The sequence below is a fragment of the Nothobranchius furzeri genome, chromosome 15, assembly GCF_043380555.1.
Source record: "Nothobranchius furzeri strain GRZ-AD chromosome 15, NfurGRZ-RIMD1, whole genome shotgun sequence".
NCBI lineage: Eukaryota > Metazoa > Chordata > Actinopteri > Cyprinodontiformes > Nothobranchiidae > Nothobranchius > Nothobranchius furzeri.
This window is the reverse complement of record NC_091755.1, coordinates 34621907-34638164: the sequence shown is the minus strand read 5'-3', so window position 1 is coordinate 34638164 and position 16258 is coordinate 34621907. Positions and strand designations below refer to the sequence as shown.

At 38.3% G+C, this 16258-nt stretch overlaps 1 protein-coding gene across 3 annotated transcripts in view; it reads right to left on the bottom strand.

The window, feature by feature from the left end:
- mtcl2 (microtubule crosslinking factor 2) overlaps nt 1–16258 on the bottom strand; it is an 84826-nt gene that overhangs the window by 52575 nt on the left and 15993 nt on the right. For all 3 annotated transcript variants that reach the window (XM_015967480.3, XM_015967482.3, XM_015967481.3), the window contains exon 4: nt 11018–11167. In XM_015967480.3, coding sequence (XP_015822966.3) covers nt 11018–11167 — 150 coding nt within the window. The remainder of the gene's footprint in view (nt 1–11017; nt 11168–16258) is intronic.

Below are 16258 nucleotides of genomic sequence, written 5' to 3'. Positions count from 1 at the left end.
TTCATGTGGAGAATTTGGTTTCCATAGCAATGCATCTCCTGCTTTACAAATCAAATCTTATTTTGGGTCCAATCAGCAAAAATCTGGGGAAGGAAAAAGAAAACCAAGCCCCAAGTTATGGAAAACGTTAATAAGCTCAGCTCTCAATCGTTAAAATGCTTTGTTGCATCTGCTAATATTGCGACAGCTCGGCCTTTAATAACCCAACTGCTGCAGAGAAAATCTGAGTGTGACCTAATGGGAAACCGTTGCTGGTGGAAATGTTAATATTGTTCATATCGATGTATGAAAATCTTCTTAATGGGGGTTTTCTGCTGTTTGGAGATTTTTTACTGATCCGATTTTCCATTTTTGATACCAATATGTGCTTTAACAAAAAGAAAAGCTACATCTACAAAGCTACAAAGCTACCATCCAACTACATCAACTTAACTCAGGCCAGCAAACATTTACATTTTACATTACAAGCAAACATTTGCTGAATTTCTTTTGTGTGGTGTAATTCAACCTCCGACCACTAGGTGGCAGCAGATTTACCTTGCAATAAGACCCAATGTGTTTTGGAAGCATCTGGCCTGAGTTTTCTAGTTAGATTCAGTCTTAAAAATTGCAAATATCGTCTGCATTTTAGTATCACGGTTTATCATATCGCCATCCTGTATTGTGATAAATATCGCATAACCAGATTCCTGCCTACACCCCCCCCCCCCCCCCCCCCCAATGAGTATGATAGTATTTACTTGTAACTTTTACACAAAATCACTTTTAATGATTTAGACGTCATCAAACAGAACTTGTAGGAGTTCTGAAAGTTCCTTGCAGGGTGATTTTCTACAAGAGAGGAGGTCTACACCTGTCACAGGTGAATCATCAGTGGCTGAGAGGCATTCTCTGCTGACACATTAGCACTCAAGTAAAGTGGACCACAGACAAAGGCGACCATTATCTGGATATTTTACAGCAGCTCTCTAATGGCCACTCAAAAGAAAATGTCACGGAACAGTTTTTTTCTTTGCATTTGTTCTCACGGCTCATCCAATCACCACTTTCACCCAACTGAAATCATTTTTCTGTTTGATACTTTAAGTTGATTTTTTTCTGTCCTTTCGAGTGGCTTGAGTGGGACAAAAGCTGTGCTGACTTTCTCCAAGGTGCATATAAATCCAATTTAGGTATCAGACAGTGTGAGTGGACAAAAGACATAAGCTGCTTGTAGTCTCCGCCTCCATCCCGATCTCACTGCAGGGCTTCACCTTTACCCACACTCCTTCCTTATGCCCTCCAGTCCTCTTGTTCTTGTCTCTCCCTCTTGTGTGCTCGCAGCATTATTGCTCCCCTAGTCATTATCAGTGTCTCCATCAGTGATTCGACCCGTTTTCTGAACCCCCCCCCCCCCCCCCCCCCCTGCGGAGCATGGGGTTGCTCAGACCGTCTCACGTTACAGCTGCTGAGGCAAGAAATTACCTCTGCACCCTCCGGAGCTATCAGAGAGGCTACACTTGAAAACTACAACACAAAGACTGGCAATGAGGAAAAAGAACACGAGTTACGTTGGAGAAACTAAATATTCTTCAGGGATTTTTTTCTCGGATAATGAAGGAGAATGTTAAAGATATCTATCCGAAGGGAATCTGATGCAGCAGCAGAAGTCAAAGTGTCCATGTTTATCCATGTCTATGTGACACACACAAGGATTTATTTATACAGATCTAATAGCTGCTGTGTTAAAATGCCATAAGCACCTCCTGTTACTAAAACAATCATTTTCCTTCTGGTCCTCTAACCAAGTTAACAGTTAAAATGCTGTTATTTGTATGATTGATGATGATTTCTCTAGTATCGAATGGGAGAATTGTTTTGAAGGGATACCCACTAGTAAACACTAAATTTAAGTTCCCTGGATTTCAGAAATACCTCATTAGACACATTTACTTTTAAGGAAATGGTAAATTATTAAAAAAAACACTTGTCTTTATACTAAGAATATTGTGGAAGTATGCAGACTAGACCTTTAATTGGAGCTATAATGGTTTTCTAAATGGGTAACATGCCAGTGCAGCTTGATTTAAAGGGAGCAGCAGTGATGCCTTATTGCCTACTTTGCCCTTGAACTGCTCTGATTCCTGTCTTTGCTGTGCATGCTTGTCTGTAGGTCCTCAAGATTCCCCAAAGACGCCCCAGCTCTCTAATATTACAGTGTTTGCAAAACAAGAGCAGACTTTTCTCTCCTTGTGCAATTACGTGCGTGCGTGCACGTGCGTGCGTGCGTGTGCGTGTGTGTGTGTGTGTGTGTGTGTGTGTGTGTGTGTGTGTGTCCCAGTGGTACCTGTGAAGCTCAAATTGACCCAGAAACCCTTATGGCAATATTCCTCTCATCCTTCCCCGACTTCCCTAATCTTTTTTTTCTGTTTCTCCTCACTTTTTTCCCTCTCCTCTTTCCAGTCCCCAAGTGTTGTTTCCTTTGTAGTATCTTTTCTTTCATGTTTTTTATCTTATATCATATACTGTCTTTCCTCCCATGTTCCTTATGTTGTCTTTAAATTCTTTTTTTTTTTCAGAGAAGCCCTCTTGTTCCTGTTCCATGCTATTCATCTATTACATATCTGTTTTAATACTTTTCTTCAGAATATCTGGATCAGACGATTTCTGGTTTTCTTTTAAACTTTTAAAGTACAGATCTATTTATAACCTAGTTGTTAAAAGCTGAAATATGAAAATAACATGTTCATTTTTAGTCACCAAAAATCTGAATAAGCAACAAAGATGGAACACATAACATTTGTCTTTCTTTGTTTCAAGCTCAAAAACAGAAACATGTGATTGCCTTCCATAAACTATGTACATAAATATATACATTGAAATATCGCAGCATTTTCTATTATGATATTGAATAAATATTTAAAAGCAATATATAATTTTTTATTGAGAATTTACATGCAAACATTTTATTTCTTTTTACAGCCTTCACTTTTATGGAACGAGATCTCGCAATAACACTGAATGTTATTTCTTGAAAATGTCTGGTCTGTGTTTTCCATTAAAATTCAGTCTTAAAAACATCATTTGGCTTTCAGTATCACAATATGTCATATTGTCTCCCCAATAATGTGATATATAGTGCATCGTCTCTCCAATATTGTGATATAAAATGTATCATCTCCCCAATATTGTGATATAAAATGTATCGTCTCTCCAATATTGTGATATATAATGTATCGTCTCTCCAATATTGTGATATATAGTGTATCATCTCTCCAATATTGTGATATATAATGTATCGTCTCTCCAATATTGTGATATAAAATGTATCATCTCCCCAATATTGTGATATAAAATGTATCGTCTCTCCAATATTGTGATATATAATGTATCGTCTCTCCAATATTGTGATATATAATGTATCATCTCTCCAATATTGTGATATATAATGTATCGTCTCTCCAATATTGTGATATATAATGTATCATCTCTCCAATATTGTGATATATAATGTATCGTCTCTCCAATATTGTGATATACAATGTATCATCTCTCCAATATTGTGATATATAATGTATCATCTCTCCAATATTGTGATATATAATGTATCGTCTCTCCAATATTGTGATATATAATGTATCATCTCTCCAATATTGTGATATATAATGTATCGTCTCTCCAATATTGTGATATATAATGTATCATCTCTCCAATATTGTGATATATAATGTATCATCTCTCCAATATTGTGATATACAATGTATCATCTCTCCAATATTGTGATATATAATGTATCATCTCTCCAATATTGTGATATATAATGTATCATCTCTCCAATATTGTGATATATAATGTATCGTCTCTCCAATATTGTGATATATAATGTATCGTCTCTCCAATATTGTGATATACAATGTATCGTCTCTCCAATATTGTGATATATAATGTATCATCTCTCCAATATTGTGATACATAATGTATCCTCTCTCCAATATTGTGATATATAATGTGTCATCTCTCCAATATTGTGATATATAATGTATCGTCTCTCCAATATTGTGATATATAATGTATCGTCTCTCCAATATTGTGATATATAATGTATCGTCTCTCCAATATTGTATGTAATGTATCATCTCTCCAATATTGTGATATATAATGCATCATCTCTCCAATATTGTGATATATAATGTATCATCTCCCCAATACTGTGACATCTATTGCATCGTATCCCTAATATTGTGACGTATATTGTATCATATCCCCAATATTATGATATGTATTGCCATATTCTTGTCAATACACACCCCTACATAACACCGAACTAATATTTTGATTTAGCTGATTTGCCTCTCTGGTTTTTCTGGGTCCTACTGTACTCATTAGTCAATCTGACCCAGATAAATCCAAGGTTTAAATTCAGATCACTTTGATATCTGACCCATTTACCAAGAACCGTGTCTCTGTAGACAACACACAGCTCCAACTGCATCTTTGCTGGTGTGAGACTGGGTTTGATGACATGTTTTGTTGCAGGGTATTAAACATTGACAGGGACACATAAAGCCAACGTAACCTTTAGTATTATTGTGTTTCAGCTGTTATTACATATTCTTATGGGCTTACAACAGACCCAGAGCATCTTGCAATGCCTCACTTGGAAAATGTTCCATACTTAACTAAGTATATGATGACATGAGTCTCAGACTCATACTCATTTTCTTTAACAGCACAGACTTGCAGCCTACATGATGCAGGAACATTAAAGGTATTAGAATCAACGCATGTGTGTTTCTCTAGAGAATAAGGGAGTATTACAGTTGGTATTCCTGCAACAAGTGACTTATCATCACCACTCTGGTTTCAAATGTCCTGAAGATTTATTATGCAAATGTGTGACAAAGTGATAAACAAATAAAAACATGACATATCAGGCCTTCAGAAGAAAAAAAATTCTGCAGAGGAACAAACTTTGCACTTCTTCAGATTCAGATTCAGATTTCAGATTTCAGATTTATTGGCCAAGTAAAATTACATTTACAAGGAATTTGTCTTCGGTAGATGTTCGCTCTCTAAAACATACAACATCCATAATAAATGAGAATAAAAATACCTAAAAACACATAAGAACATGTATACCCACACACATGTTCATTTACGCACACACCTATATACATACCCACACACACACACGTACGCACGCGCACACACACACACACATCCATAAGCATACTGATTAAGTATTAAAAACTATAGTAAAAGGAAGTCCAAAATGAAAATGTATGCCGTTCCAGAGAAGCGTCTAGTAAAAAGTAAATCTGAATTATTAACAAAGAACAAATGATGTACACTCAGGCTAAGTTTTTCACCTTTAAATTACCACACTTTTTTTCTCTGCTGCTACAATGGTAACACACACTCATAAATGCACGCTACAAAGACCACAGCCACCCTTGTCCCACATCCTTCAGCTCCTGGTAACAATAAGCAGCATTTCCTGAAAGTCAAGAACCACAGAGAACAGCTTCCTTTGGCATTTAGCTGGGAATTAAAGATAATTCACTCGGTATGATCAGCTCCTTTAGCTAAAATCACTATCAGCTGATGCACATTATTCAATAACAAGCATTAAATTCAACTATGAATTGAGCAAATTTATACAGAGCTGCTGTAGACCTAAGAAACATGTTATGCACATTATAAGAGTTGTGAATTTCCCCACTGTGGGATTAATAAAGTTTATTCTATTCTAATGTATGAGAACATTTTTACCCTCAGCTAGCTCTCTCTCTCTCTCTCTCTCTCTCTCTCTCTCTCTCTCTCTCTCTCTCTCTCTCTCTCTCTCTCTCTCTCTCTCTCTCTCTCTCTCTCTCTCTCTCTCTCTCTCTCTCTCTCTCTCTCTCTCTCTCTCTCTCTCTCTCTCTCTCTCTCTCTCTCTCTCTCTCTCTCTCTCTCTCTCTCTCTCTCTCTCTCTCTCTCTCTCTCTCTCTCTCTCTCTCTCTCTCTCTCTCTCTCTCTCTCTCTCTCTCTCTCTCTCTCTCTCTCTCTCTCTCTCTCTCTCTCTCTCTCTCTCTCTCTCTCAAACCCACAAAGCGGGGAGGAACCTCTTGAATGACCTTCAAGGGGAAAACAAAACTCAGAGACATGCAGCGAGGTAGAGACGAAGGGCATCCATGTCTACCTCGGAGACACACAAAAGACAAACGCTGAACAACTGCAGGAGGAAAAGGGAGCATGACAGAGGAGATGTGGAAATAGAATAGAAATGTCAATTTTTCTCTTCACCCTGCAGTCAGAGGACTCTTATTTTCTGATTAAAAGGCTCTTATCTCCACCTCTGCCAGCTCTCCTCCTAAGAACCCACATGGAGCAGGGCTCCCCTCCTTTTCCCCTCTTTCTGTCAGTTTCTCACTCTTCTTTGTCTTCATTTCTTGCTGCTTTGCTATTCCTCTTTCTGCTCTTGCATCTCTTCATTATATCCTCCAGCATGGCAACAGCTAAAGTAAGTTTAATCACCTGGCATCGACGGCACTCCACAAACAAATCGCCAAGCGAGAACACAAACATCATGTAAAATTCAAGCTTAGCTGGAAACAGAATTGGAAAAATGACTTTAGAAAGTTTTACAGGAAAATAAAAACAGAATAAACGAATTGTTTCTCATGAGATTAAAGACCGAGTTCACGTGTGTCTTTTCCCAGCACATTTGCAGTGGTCTCCAGTATCTGTGGGGAAAAAGCTCCGGCGCTCCTGTTTCAGGAACTAGATGTCAGCCAGAGCAGAGGGGAGCAGAAGACGGCAGGTCTCCCTGATATTCAGACATCTCACCTCTGAATAGCTAACAGCAGCGCAACTCTACCACTGACTCAGTTTCCTCTTCAACGTTCATGTTTTATCTCCACAAATAACACAAGCCTGAAGGAGTTCTGCTGTGTGGTGGAGATGCTAATGCTAATAGTTAGCTTCTACTGAGATGTGCTTTGCTCTCTCCTGGATGCTAAACCAACAACAGCCATAACCGTCACAAGCCAAGATGAATGCTGCGACATAGATCTGAGTCACTTTTATAATCTTGAGTGTTTCCCTGTATAGCCTCCAGGAATGGTCAGTTTTTCCACCTACAGTCTGACCTCTTCAGTATTCGGCCATTTGGAGGCATACGTCTTAACTGGTGCTTTCAATCTGCAAGAAAGATACTGTTGCTTGGCCAAGGTCCCTCGCAAGCTCACTCTTACCTAAGACTGGTTTTTATTCACAGAACAAGACGGATGAACAATATGAGAAACTAATCATGTAATGAAATGGACAAGATGGTTAAATGAAATGTTGTGATTAATCTGTGCTTAAATGACTGAAGTTGAAATGAATATTATTATTACATTGAAAGATTAACAAGGATGAAATGAAATATGAGCCATATATTTAATCAGCACATTGACTGGACAAGACACACTCACCATATCTCAATGACGCAAGTTATAATTAACATCACTGCACATAGTTATTTTCTTATCCACAAAATCAGCATCTTCATATCTGAGGGAGGTGTGTATCTGAGTTTGTTGGCAAAACCCTGTTACAGGGCAAATTCTGATTCATCAGTAAACAAATATATGGCCATTATTTAAACAGCATCACTTTCTGAATGATTTCAGTTGAGCCTAACTCTGACTGGCCATCGGAGGGAAACTCTGCCCCCATCGCATCAAAACCTGTTGCGTGCTACAGCTGAGCTGAAACAGCAAACGGTTCCTTCAGTACAAAGCTGAACCAACTTCGACTCCTTAAGAGTCCTCCATAGACGCAAATAACTACCTGTCGTGACCTGGAGACATCTCGAGACCGGTCTAGTTAGCACTGCGGTTTCTTCTACGGACTTCAGTACCTTTGGGGTCCCCGGACCTCAACACATTCCGGATCTACCACGGGGGTCTCCGAGCTGGTATGTAGACTCGACAGATTGCGTCTGATGTGGTTTTATAAACTATCAATTATAGTTTATAGCAGACCCAATTCACTCCCACTCAGAGCTCAGTTTCTCCAGATACAAAGGTTCTGATAACATCACATTCACACATCATCACATCTCACATTCCATCCACTTAGATTCATTCATCACATAAAGTGTTTTCTAGTTGTCATGTTTTTAATTGTTTAGAAAATAAATTTCTTACTTTTTATGAACTTGACTCTGTCTGAATTGATACGACGTGTCTGACAATCCCTGAATAAACAAAGAATTCTAAATCTTCTGGTTAAACATTCAAAGACCAATCAGACTGGATTTCCATATTTATATAGAAATTCACATCTTATTGGTCAGAGTGTAGTGTAGTATATTGAGCTTTAAAAGCACCCAAAAAAACATAAATATGCTATTCCTACACCTGTTTACTTTTTTATCATTTAACGCAGGAAATTAGGATAGAAAACTATTTTCACATTTAGAGTGCCTGGTAAACTCAGAGTGGCCAATCACATTTAAAACTAACAAGTAAAAACCGGTTATCCTTGAACTTGGTCTTTAAGATTAAAAAGTTCTTAGAAGTAAAATGTAGATTATTCAATAAGTACTCTTAGTTTTTACTTCACTGTCTGTATTTTCTGCTGTGATTTAGGTTTTTAAAATTAATATTTAAGGAAAATAATTCATAATCTAAAAAATCCCCAAAAGTCAAAATTTTGAGAAAAATATTTAAATAGTTTTCCAGAAAAAATGAAAAACAAACAAAAAATGTACTAGGGTATTACAATAAAGTTTATGTTTAATATAATATAGTGATTTTAATTTGACTTTAATATTATAATGGGAATCAAAAACTAAAGTTAAGACCTACAATACTTATAATTCTTTGTGTGAATTAATTTTATTTTGTAGTTAAAAAGTAAAATAAATAAGTAAATAAATAAATAAATAAATAAATAAGGATCATGGTAGGTTTAGCTTTGTGGTATTTATTTATTTAAATAGGCTCCCGTGACTTTTTCTTGATGTTCTGAATTTATTTTGTAACTTCCTTCCCATTTATTCCCGTCTATTTATGTAGCTCTGCTAAAAAAAACATGTTTTAGGTCATTATAAATAAAAAGTCCAGCTGAGAACAAGATAATGAAACAAAGTTGTTTAAAACCACAAGAAACTCATTATTTTCCACTTTGCCCTTTACTCAGTAAAGCAGAAAACCACAGCGGCCTTCTGTGTGGAAGATTGTGTCTGTTTACAATGCAGAGAATTACGTAATCACAACATAAAGCTGAAAAGTAATGATGCTAACAATCAACAAGAAGCTGAAAGGCTTTTTTACTTCTGCCCCAACCCCGTCAGCTCCAGAGGTCAAACAGCTGGACTGGATCGATGGTTCTGGAAATGGGAATAGGTCACAGGAGGCTATGGGAGAGGGATCGGCTGTGGTTTGAAGGAGACAGAAGATGAGGCGAGGCGAGAGGTGTAGACGGACAGTCGAGAGGTTTTAAAAAGAGGGAATACAATCCCTGCATCAGCATTCCTGTAGGCCTCTGTGGGAGCGGCCGGAGGAGGAGGAGAGAGAAAGAATGAGAGGTGACAGGAAAGGGAGAGAAACAAAAAAATCTGAATTTAAAGCTTTAAATTTAATGCAAATTCATACTAAATAACCTGTTTTCATAAAGAGATACTTTTTCCAAATAATCTACATCTTGACTTTTATTTTGAAGGGATTTCTGATATAGAACCGTCTTCAACGAGTTTGAAACTGATGAAGCTATCCCAGACGTGTCTTCCTACATCTGGCGCTCCTCCTTCAGATCTAACCTGCATCATAAACCAACGCTCCAAACCCAGCATCTGGCCTAAATCTGACTCAAAACAAGCCACTAATTTTCTCAGGCAAATGCTCTTCTGGAGAACCTTTTAGCCACCACCATCTCTGTCTTTGTAACCAAATAAAGCAAACAGCCGTTTTTGTTGCAGATAAAATGGGACTCTTACAGCTGCAAAGGTCTAGCTAGTGTTGTGTCTAGCTCAGCTCCTACAAGAATATCGATATCAGAGCAGACTCAATCAATAATTCACAAACCAGTGTTGCAGCTTTCATATGCCAGACCTTCGTTGTGCACCAGCGTTTATGTTTCTTTAAACCTTAGTTTGCTCCGATCTGCACAGAAAAGCTCATGAAACCAAACATGTTAGTCAGACGATGAGCTAACAGCCCGCTAACACCTCAGTGCAGTGGGTGTCTGGTTTGTAAACAGACTGACAGATAGTACGCACGTTTCCTTCCACATGGTGAGGTGTCTAAGCTCTGCTTCGGTGAGTTTAAGCAGGCAGCAGCCTGAAGTAATCGGGACGATTTAAACAGGAGAAGTTTGGATGTTAGCGCTCCACTGCTAACTGTATACAACCCAGCCAGAACAAAGGAGTCAGCCTGAGTGTCCTGCCATCAATTTAATCATTCATCCAGCTCTGACCTACATCAGGGGCTTCGTCAGGGGCCACAGTAATCAGACCATCGGACATGGGAGGGAGGAGACGACAAGAAGAAGCGAGCGAGGGGAAAAAGAGGACAGGATGTAAAGGTGGAGCCTTGTTTTCATCTCAGTGACGTCAGTGTACCGTGCTCTTTTTTCCTCTTTCAGACAGTGTGCAACACCGGTCGAGTTTTGTTTACTTTTACTTCAGCTTGCCTTGACATCAATTTCCATCTTTCCTTTTCACTGCAGCGTTCTCCCGGCTACACTTGGTTCAGCAAATTCCCCGGAGTGGCGGCTGAGAGGCAGAAATGAAGTCAAGACGAGATGAGAACAGAGGCGGGATCTCCTGAGGCTCTGAGGCAGAGCGGGCACAGTAAATATTATTTTCTCTGATCCCAGTGAGCAGCGGCCTAACACAGCTCTCTCTGACCCCTGACTCTTTGTTCTGAACTTCCTCTGGATTCACTATCATATAGAACGTGCACCTTTATTGTTATCCCTTTCACTGAATTGTGCGAATAACTCAAGAGCAGCAATTATCTAGTCCATAAAGCCCTGCGGCTGACCTGGCTCCTCGTTTCGATCCTACCTTGTCGATTTCTTGCTGCAGGACTTGTTTGGCGACCTCCAGCTCCTGCAGTCGGACCCTAAGCTCCTCGTTCTCTTTCTCCAGACGGCTCCTCTTCTTCTCCACGCTGTCCAGCTGGCTGTGGAGACGGATGGACACGTCCTTCGCCACCTGATGGGATTAAAGGAAAATAATTAATCTCACAAGAAAAAGAGCTTGAATTAGCCATTTTTAGTTGTTTTCCAAAATCCTTCTCCACAACTGGTTTCCCTCAAAAGTTAAAGGGTAAAGCTCTGACTGAGCTCACTGAAGATTAATTTCGCGTAAAGAACGCACCTAAACTTATCAAATGGTCCAGCATTTTTCATGCATTTGAAACAATTCAATGAGGTGTATCACATAACATCAGAAACTTCACACATGTGCTGTATGAATCAGGGTGGGGGCACATTATGGATCTCAGAAAGCAGATAATAATAATAATAATAATAATAATAATAATAATAATACAACAGGCTGGGCATGAAGTGATATTTAATGCATAATTTGATCCTATGAAAGTGTGATTGCGTTTCCCCAAGGGCGGCTGTTCATTAAAAGTTCTTAAAGTCAAAGAGTGAAGCTAAAGTCAACGCTTCATTTCTGCAGCAGCAGGAAGCAGCGGTAAAAGGAAATCTGATTTAAGTTTTGGATTTGAGCATATGCAAATGCCCTACAGCTATAATATTTAAATATTTATTTCGTCTCAGGTTCACAGACAAATCATCACGTTGGCCTACTTCCTAGCTTTTTAGACTCTGATGGCCACATAAACATCAACCCAACCAGAAACATAGATGCTAGCTCCAAGGTAAAAGTTGATTTGGGCCAAAGTGATGATTGTGTGCTCATAAAATTGTATAAATCTGATAAACCTTTGTAACCAATAATTACGACGAGTAAAATGCATTGTGATTAGAGCGTTTGCTTTGTTTTTCCTGGAGCAGAATCGGGGGGGGGGGGGGGTGGGGGGGGGGGACGACTAGGGCAACCATGCAGCTGTTTTCTTCTTTCTAGACAATTTTACTAATTGGACCGATACAGATATGTAATAATATATATATATATATATATATATATATATATATATATATATATATATATTAGGGATGTGTATTGGTGAAATTCTGGCAATATGCATCACGATACGGGGGAGACGATACGATATACCACGATATATTGCGATACATTCAGCCAGACAATAGTAGCGATTTCTTTAGACTGAATCTATTGTAGGAAATTTTAATAAACTGCCCAAACTGATACTTAACATGTTTATCGTGATGTATCTGAACCATAATAAAGAGATTTACATTTCAATAGTGGAAACAAAACCCACTGCACACTGCTGCCAACTAGAAGTCGGCTTTTGAAATGCACCAAAGGAAATGAAAATACACAAATGTTTGCATGTGAATTCTTCCCAAAATTCGATACACGGCTTTTGAATATCGATATAATATTGCAGGAAACAATATCACGATATATTGCCATATCGATATTTTCTTACATCCCTAATATATATATATATATATATATATATATATATATATATATATATATATATTAGTAAAATTGTCTCATTTCTACAGACGATATTTATTTCCATCTTGTGTCCACTGGTGCATCTGTATTGGGAGTGGAAGGAGATGGCCATGCTGTAGTTCTTAAATGGTAAATGGTAAATGGCCTGTATTTAATATAGCGCCTTCTAGAGTCCTGGAACCCTCCAAGGGGCTTAACAACACAATCAGTCATTCACCCATTCACACACACATTCACACACTGGTGGGGATGAGCTACGATGTAGCCACAGCTGCCCTGGGGCGCACTGACAGAGGCGAGGCTGCCGAGCACTGGCGCCACCGGTCCCTCCGACCACCACCAGCAGGCAACATGGGTTAAGTGTCTTGCCCAAGGACACAATGACAGCGACAGACTGAGTGGGTCTCGAACCTGCAACCTTCTGATTACGGGCGAGCACTTAACTCCTGTGCCACCGTCTTAGTCATGTGACAGTGAAGGTAATCATTGCACAGACACATTCATAAATATCTATAGGCATACATACAATAATAATGTTGTTAAATATCGGTTATCGGCCATAACAGCATTGAATATTATTATTATTATTATTATCGTATATCAGTTTTGGCCCACATTTTCATGTTGGCTCATCCTTAAATATTTTGTCCTGTATTAATGATTTTTCTGACTGTTGATTTACAGGAAGTACAAAAAAAACCATTAATCAAGATTACGCTTAGATTATGTGGATTTAAACATTTGAACATAATAGCATCACTAATGTGTACTTATGCACATACTCTTGGATTTATGGTGCATATTGAACAGCATCCGCCTGGTTTTCACTCACTTGGCCTCCTTAATTACATTAGTTACATGGTTGTGGGCCGTGTCTGGTTGATGTTTGTAGTGGAAAAGCTATAAAACCTTATTGAGCTGTACATGCTAAAGAGACCCAGTTTATGAGTTAGCGGTACATTTAGCTGCTAAAGGGCCAGACGATTCCCTCATTCGCCAGAGAAGTGCATCTAAACATGGAAGTTACACTTTGATCCTTTTCATACATTATCAATATGGACAATTTATAGGAGTTAATGTAAGAGATTTGGAGTGTTGAGAAACAGCATCGTTTTTGCCCAGTTTATATCAAACTTACAATCGATACAAAATTAGGTATAATTGCTTTAAACTTGAGTAGATCATTCCTTCCATGCCTGCACACGGATCTATACAGCTCCTCTTATGTCTAGACCCTCAGCATAAACCTTTACTAGTAGATGAGAAATCCTGCTTTACACAGCCAGGATACCCCGTGTGCAAACACACAACATCTGCACACAGAAAAAGATGAATTGGGGCATGGTGGAGCACAGCAAGCAACTGGGTAAAAATGGAGTGGGAAGTACATTGGTGCATTGTGGTAAATCAGCTGCACTCTGGCAAGGGTTCACACTTCCTTACCAAGTATTTGTACATTCAAAAAGAGAAATACATACATGGCAAGAGCGTGTGAATGGCTGATTTTGATGTGTGGCATAATGCTTAGAGAAGAGGGCAGTCCGTTCATTTTCTGGGACGCAAAAAGAAGCTCTATGTAGAGGAGTTTGACTATTTTCATGCATGAATAGAATTTTTATGGCTTCCCCAGTTTTCACAATGCCCAGAAACATATATGTTTAGTTATTAAATGAAACTGTTCCTAAAGTGGTCTGAGTGTATGTGGATGGACGGGCCTGTTCTGGCTGTAACCCGCTCTGTTGGAGATACGAAGCAGCTCCGAACAGGAACCAACCAATTATTTATCAAATTAAAAACATTCAAATTTTACGACCTAGTAGATTATAGTATTTTGAAATGTATGTATAAAGTCGACAAAAAGCACCTTCCAACTAATTTGATTATAAGATTTATGGAAAGAAAGAGTAGTTATGATGTGAAAGGCAATAAAACATACACAATACCAAAACATAGGATAAATATAAAGGAACGTTGTGTATCAATATATGGAGTCAAAATGTGGAATAAATTAAGTACCGAAATCAAGAATACCAAAACAATATATACCTTTAATAAAGATATCAAAAATGAAATGCTTAGCTTATATGATGCTATGAGATAGATGTATTTATGAAGTGGAGAGAATGAAAGGGAAAACACGCATTATATGTTCTACTTTGTTTCTTTTTAGCTATTATTTTGTGTGTTTTGTTTTACATTGATTGTTTTCTCCTTTCATTAATATAAGAAGAAAAAATATTTTTTGTGTGTGCGGATTTGTTTTCTCTCCATTTTATGCCAAAGCTAAAACAGTAAACAGGGTTTAAAGAGCAAGTCACCCCCAAATCAACTTTTTTTTGCTGATAAACGAAATAAACGAGTGTCTAATTGTACTGTAGACACGTGTAGTCAATAATTTGGCAATTCAGTGCATTTTAGTTAAAATTTTAATTTTCTGCCTAAAACTGGCAGTGTTGCGTCGTCGTCAGGTAAAAACTCTGCACTGTATTTGAATTTAAATCTGCCACTGCTAATGGCTAAGAGGTATGCTATGATGTAAACTGGTATATTATGATGTTACAATGCCGTTGTGAGCCTGTGTGTGTGTGTATTTGTTAGTGGCTCCGCCCTCTCGGTCTGCCAGGCAATAGCATTTGTTGCATTTTTCAAACATGAAGTGGGAGTGGAGTAAGTTTCTTGTAGGGGTGACTTGCTCTTTAACTATAATACCTTTGTTGTCATTTGTATTTATTTTGGTTGAGGGGAACAGATAACATAAGTTTTGCTTCTTTCTGTTCCACTTTCATTTTTTTATTTTTGCAAACCTGTTTTGTGTTTTGTTTTATTTGTGAATAAATGAAAATAAACTTAAAAAAAACAGGAACAAAGAAAAAAATGGTTGTAAAAAATGTTTGATTTGCTTTAACCAGTTATGAGCTAACAGCAGATGGGGGACATCTCTTGTCTTGTTAGATGACAAAGACAAACCTGGAACACCTATTTAAAGTGTATGCTGTCTGGTGTGTGAGGACTCCAATGTCCTCCATCAGCCTAATTTCCCTCTGGGATTAATAAAGTATCTTTGAATTGAATTGAATCTGCTACTCAATGCTTTGTTTACATTTAAATGCCCTCTGCAGCCAGGTTCCTTTGTTGTTTTGATGTAATTTGTGGCCAAAAGCAGTCAGATCTCTATGGTATTACTCTTATTTATAAAGTCACCAATACCATCGATATTTTATCGCTGAACACACACAAACCTGCTTTATTTATGGATGCACTTTCATTGTGCATTTTCTGTACTTCAGCCATTCTTTGATCAAGTAAAGGAGAACCTAATCTTTTATATGAAAGCATAAATCTGACAGAACGGTTTTTCATTTACCTCAGCACTATGCTTCTGGCTGTTGTTCACCAAGGCACAAATCACTGAGCCTTCATGTTGGGGAACGATGACTCAAGAGAAACTGCAAAAGCACCTGAGATCCCAGGACCAACCTCAAAGGTGTGTTTTTAATGAGAGGTAAAATGTGCTTACAAAGTAGGGCTGGAAGCTAATTCACCGCCTGCCACACGGCACGAAGAACGTTGCTGTTATGTACCTTTATGTTTTGAGTCCTTTGTGGTTTTAACTCAGCATCACTGAGCCCTGCTTTTGACTGATGTTTCAAGCTGACCCTGTTCACACTGGTCCAACAA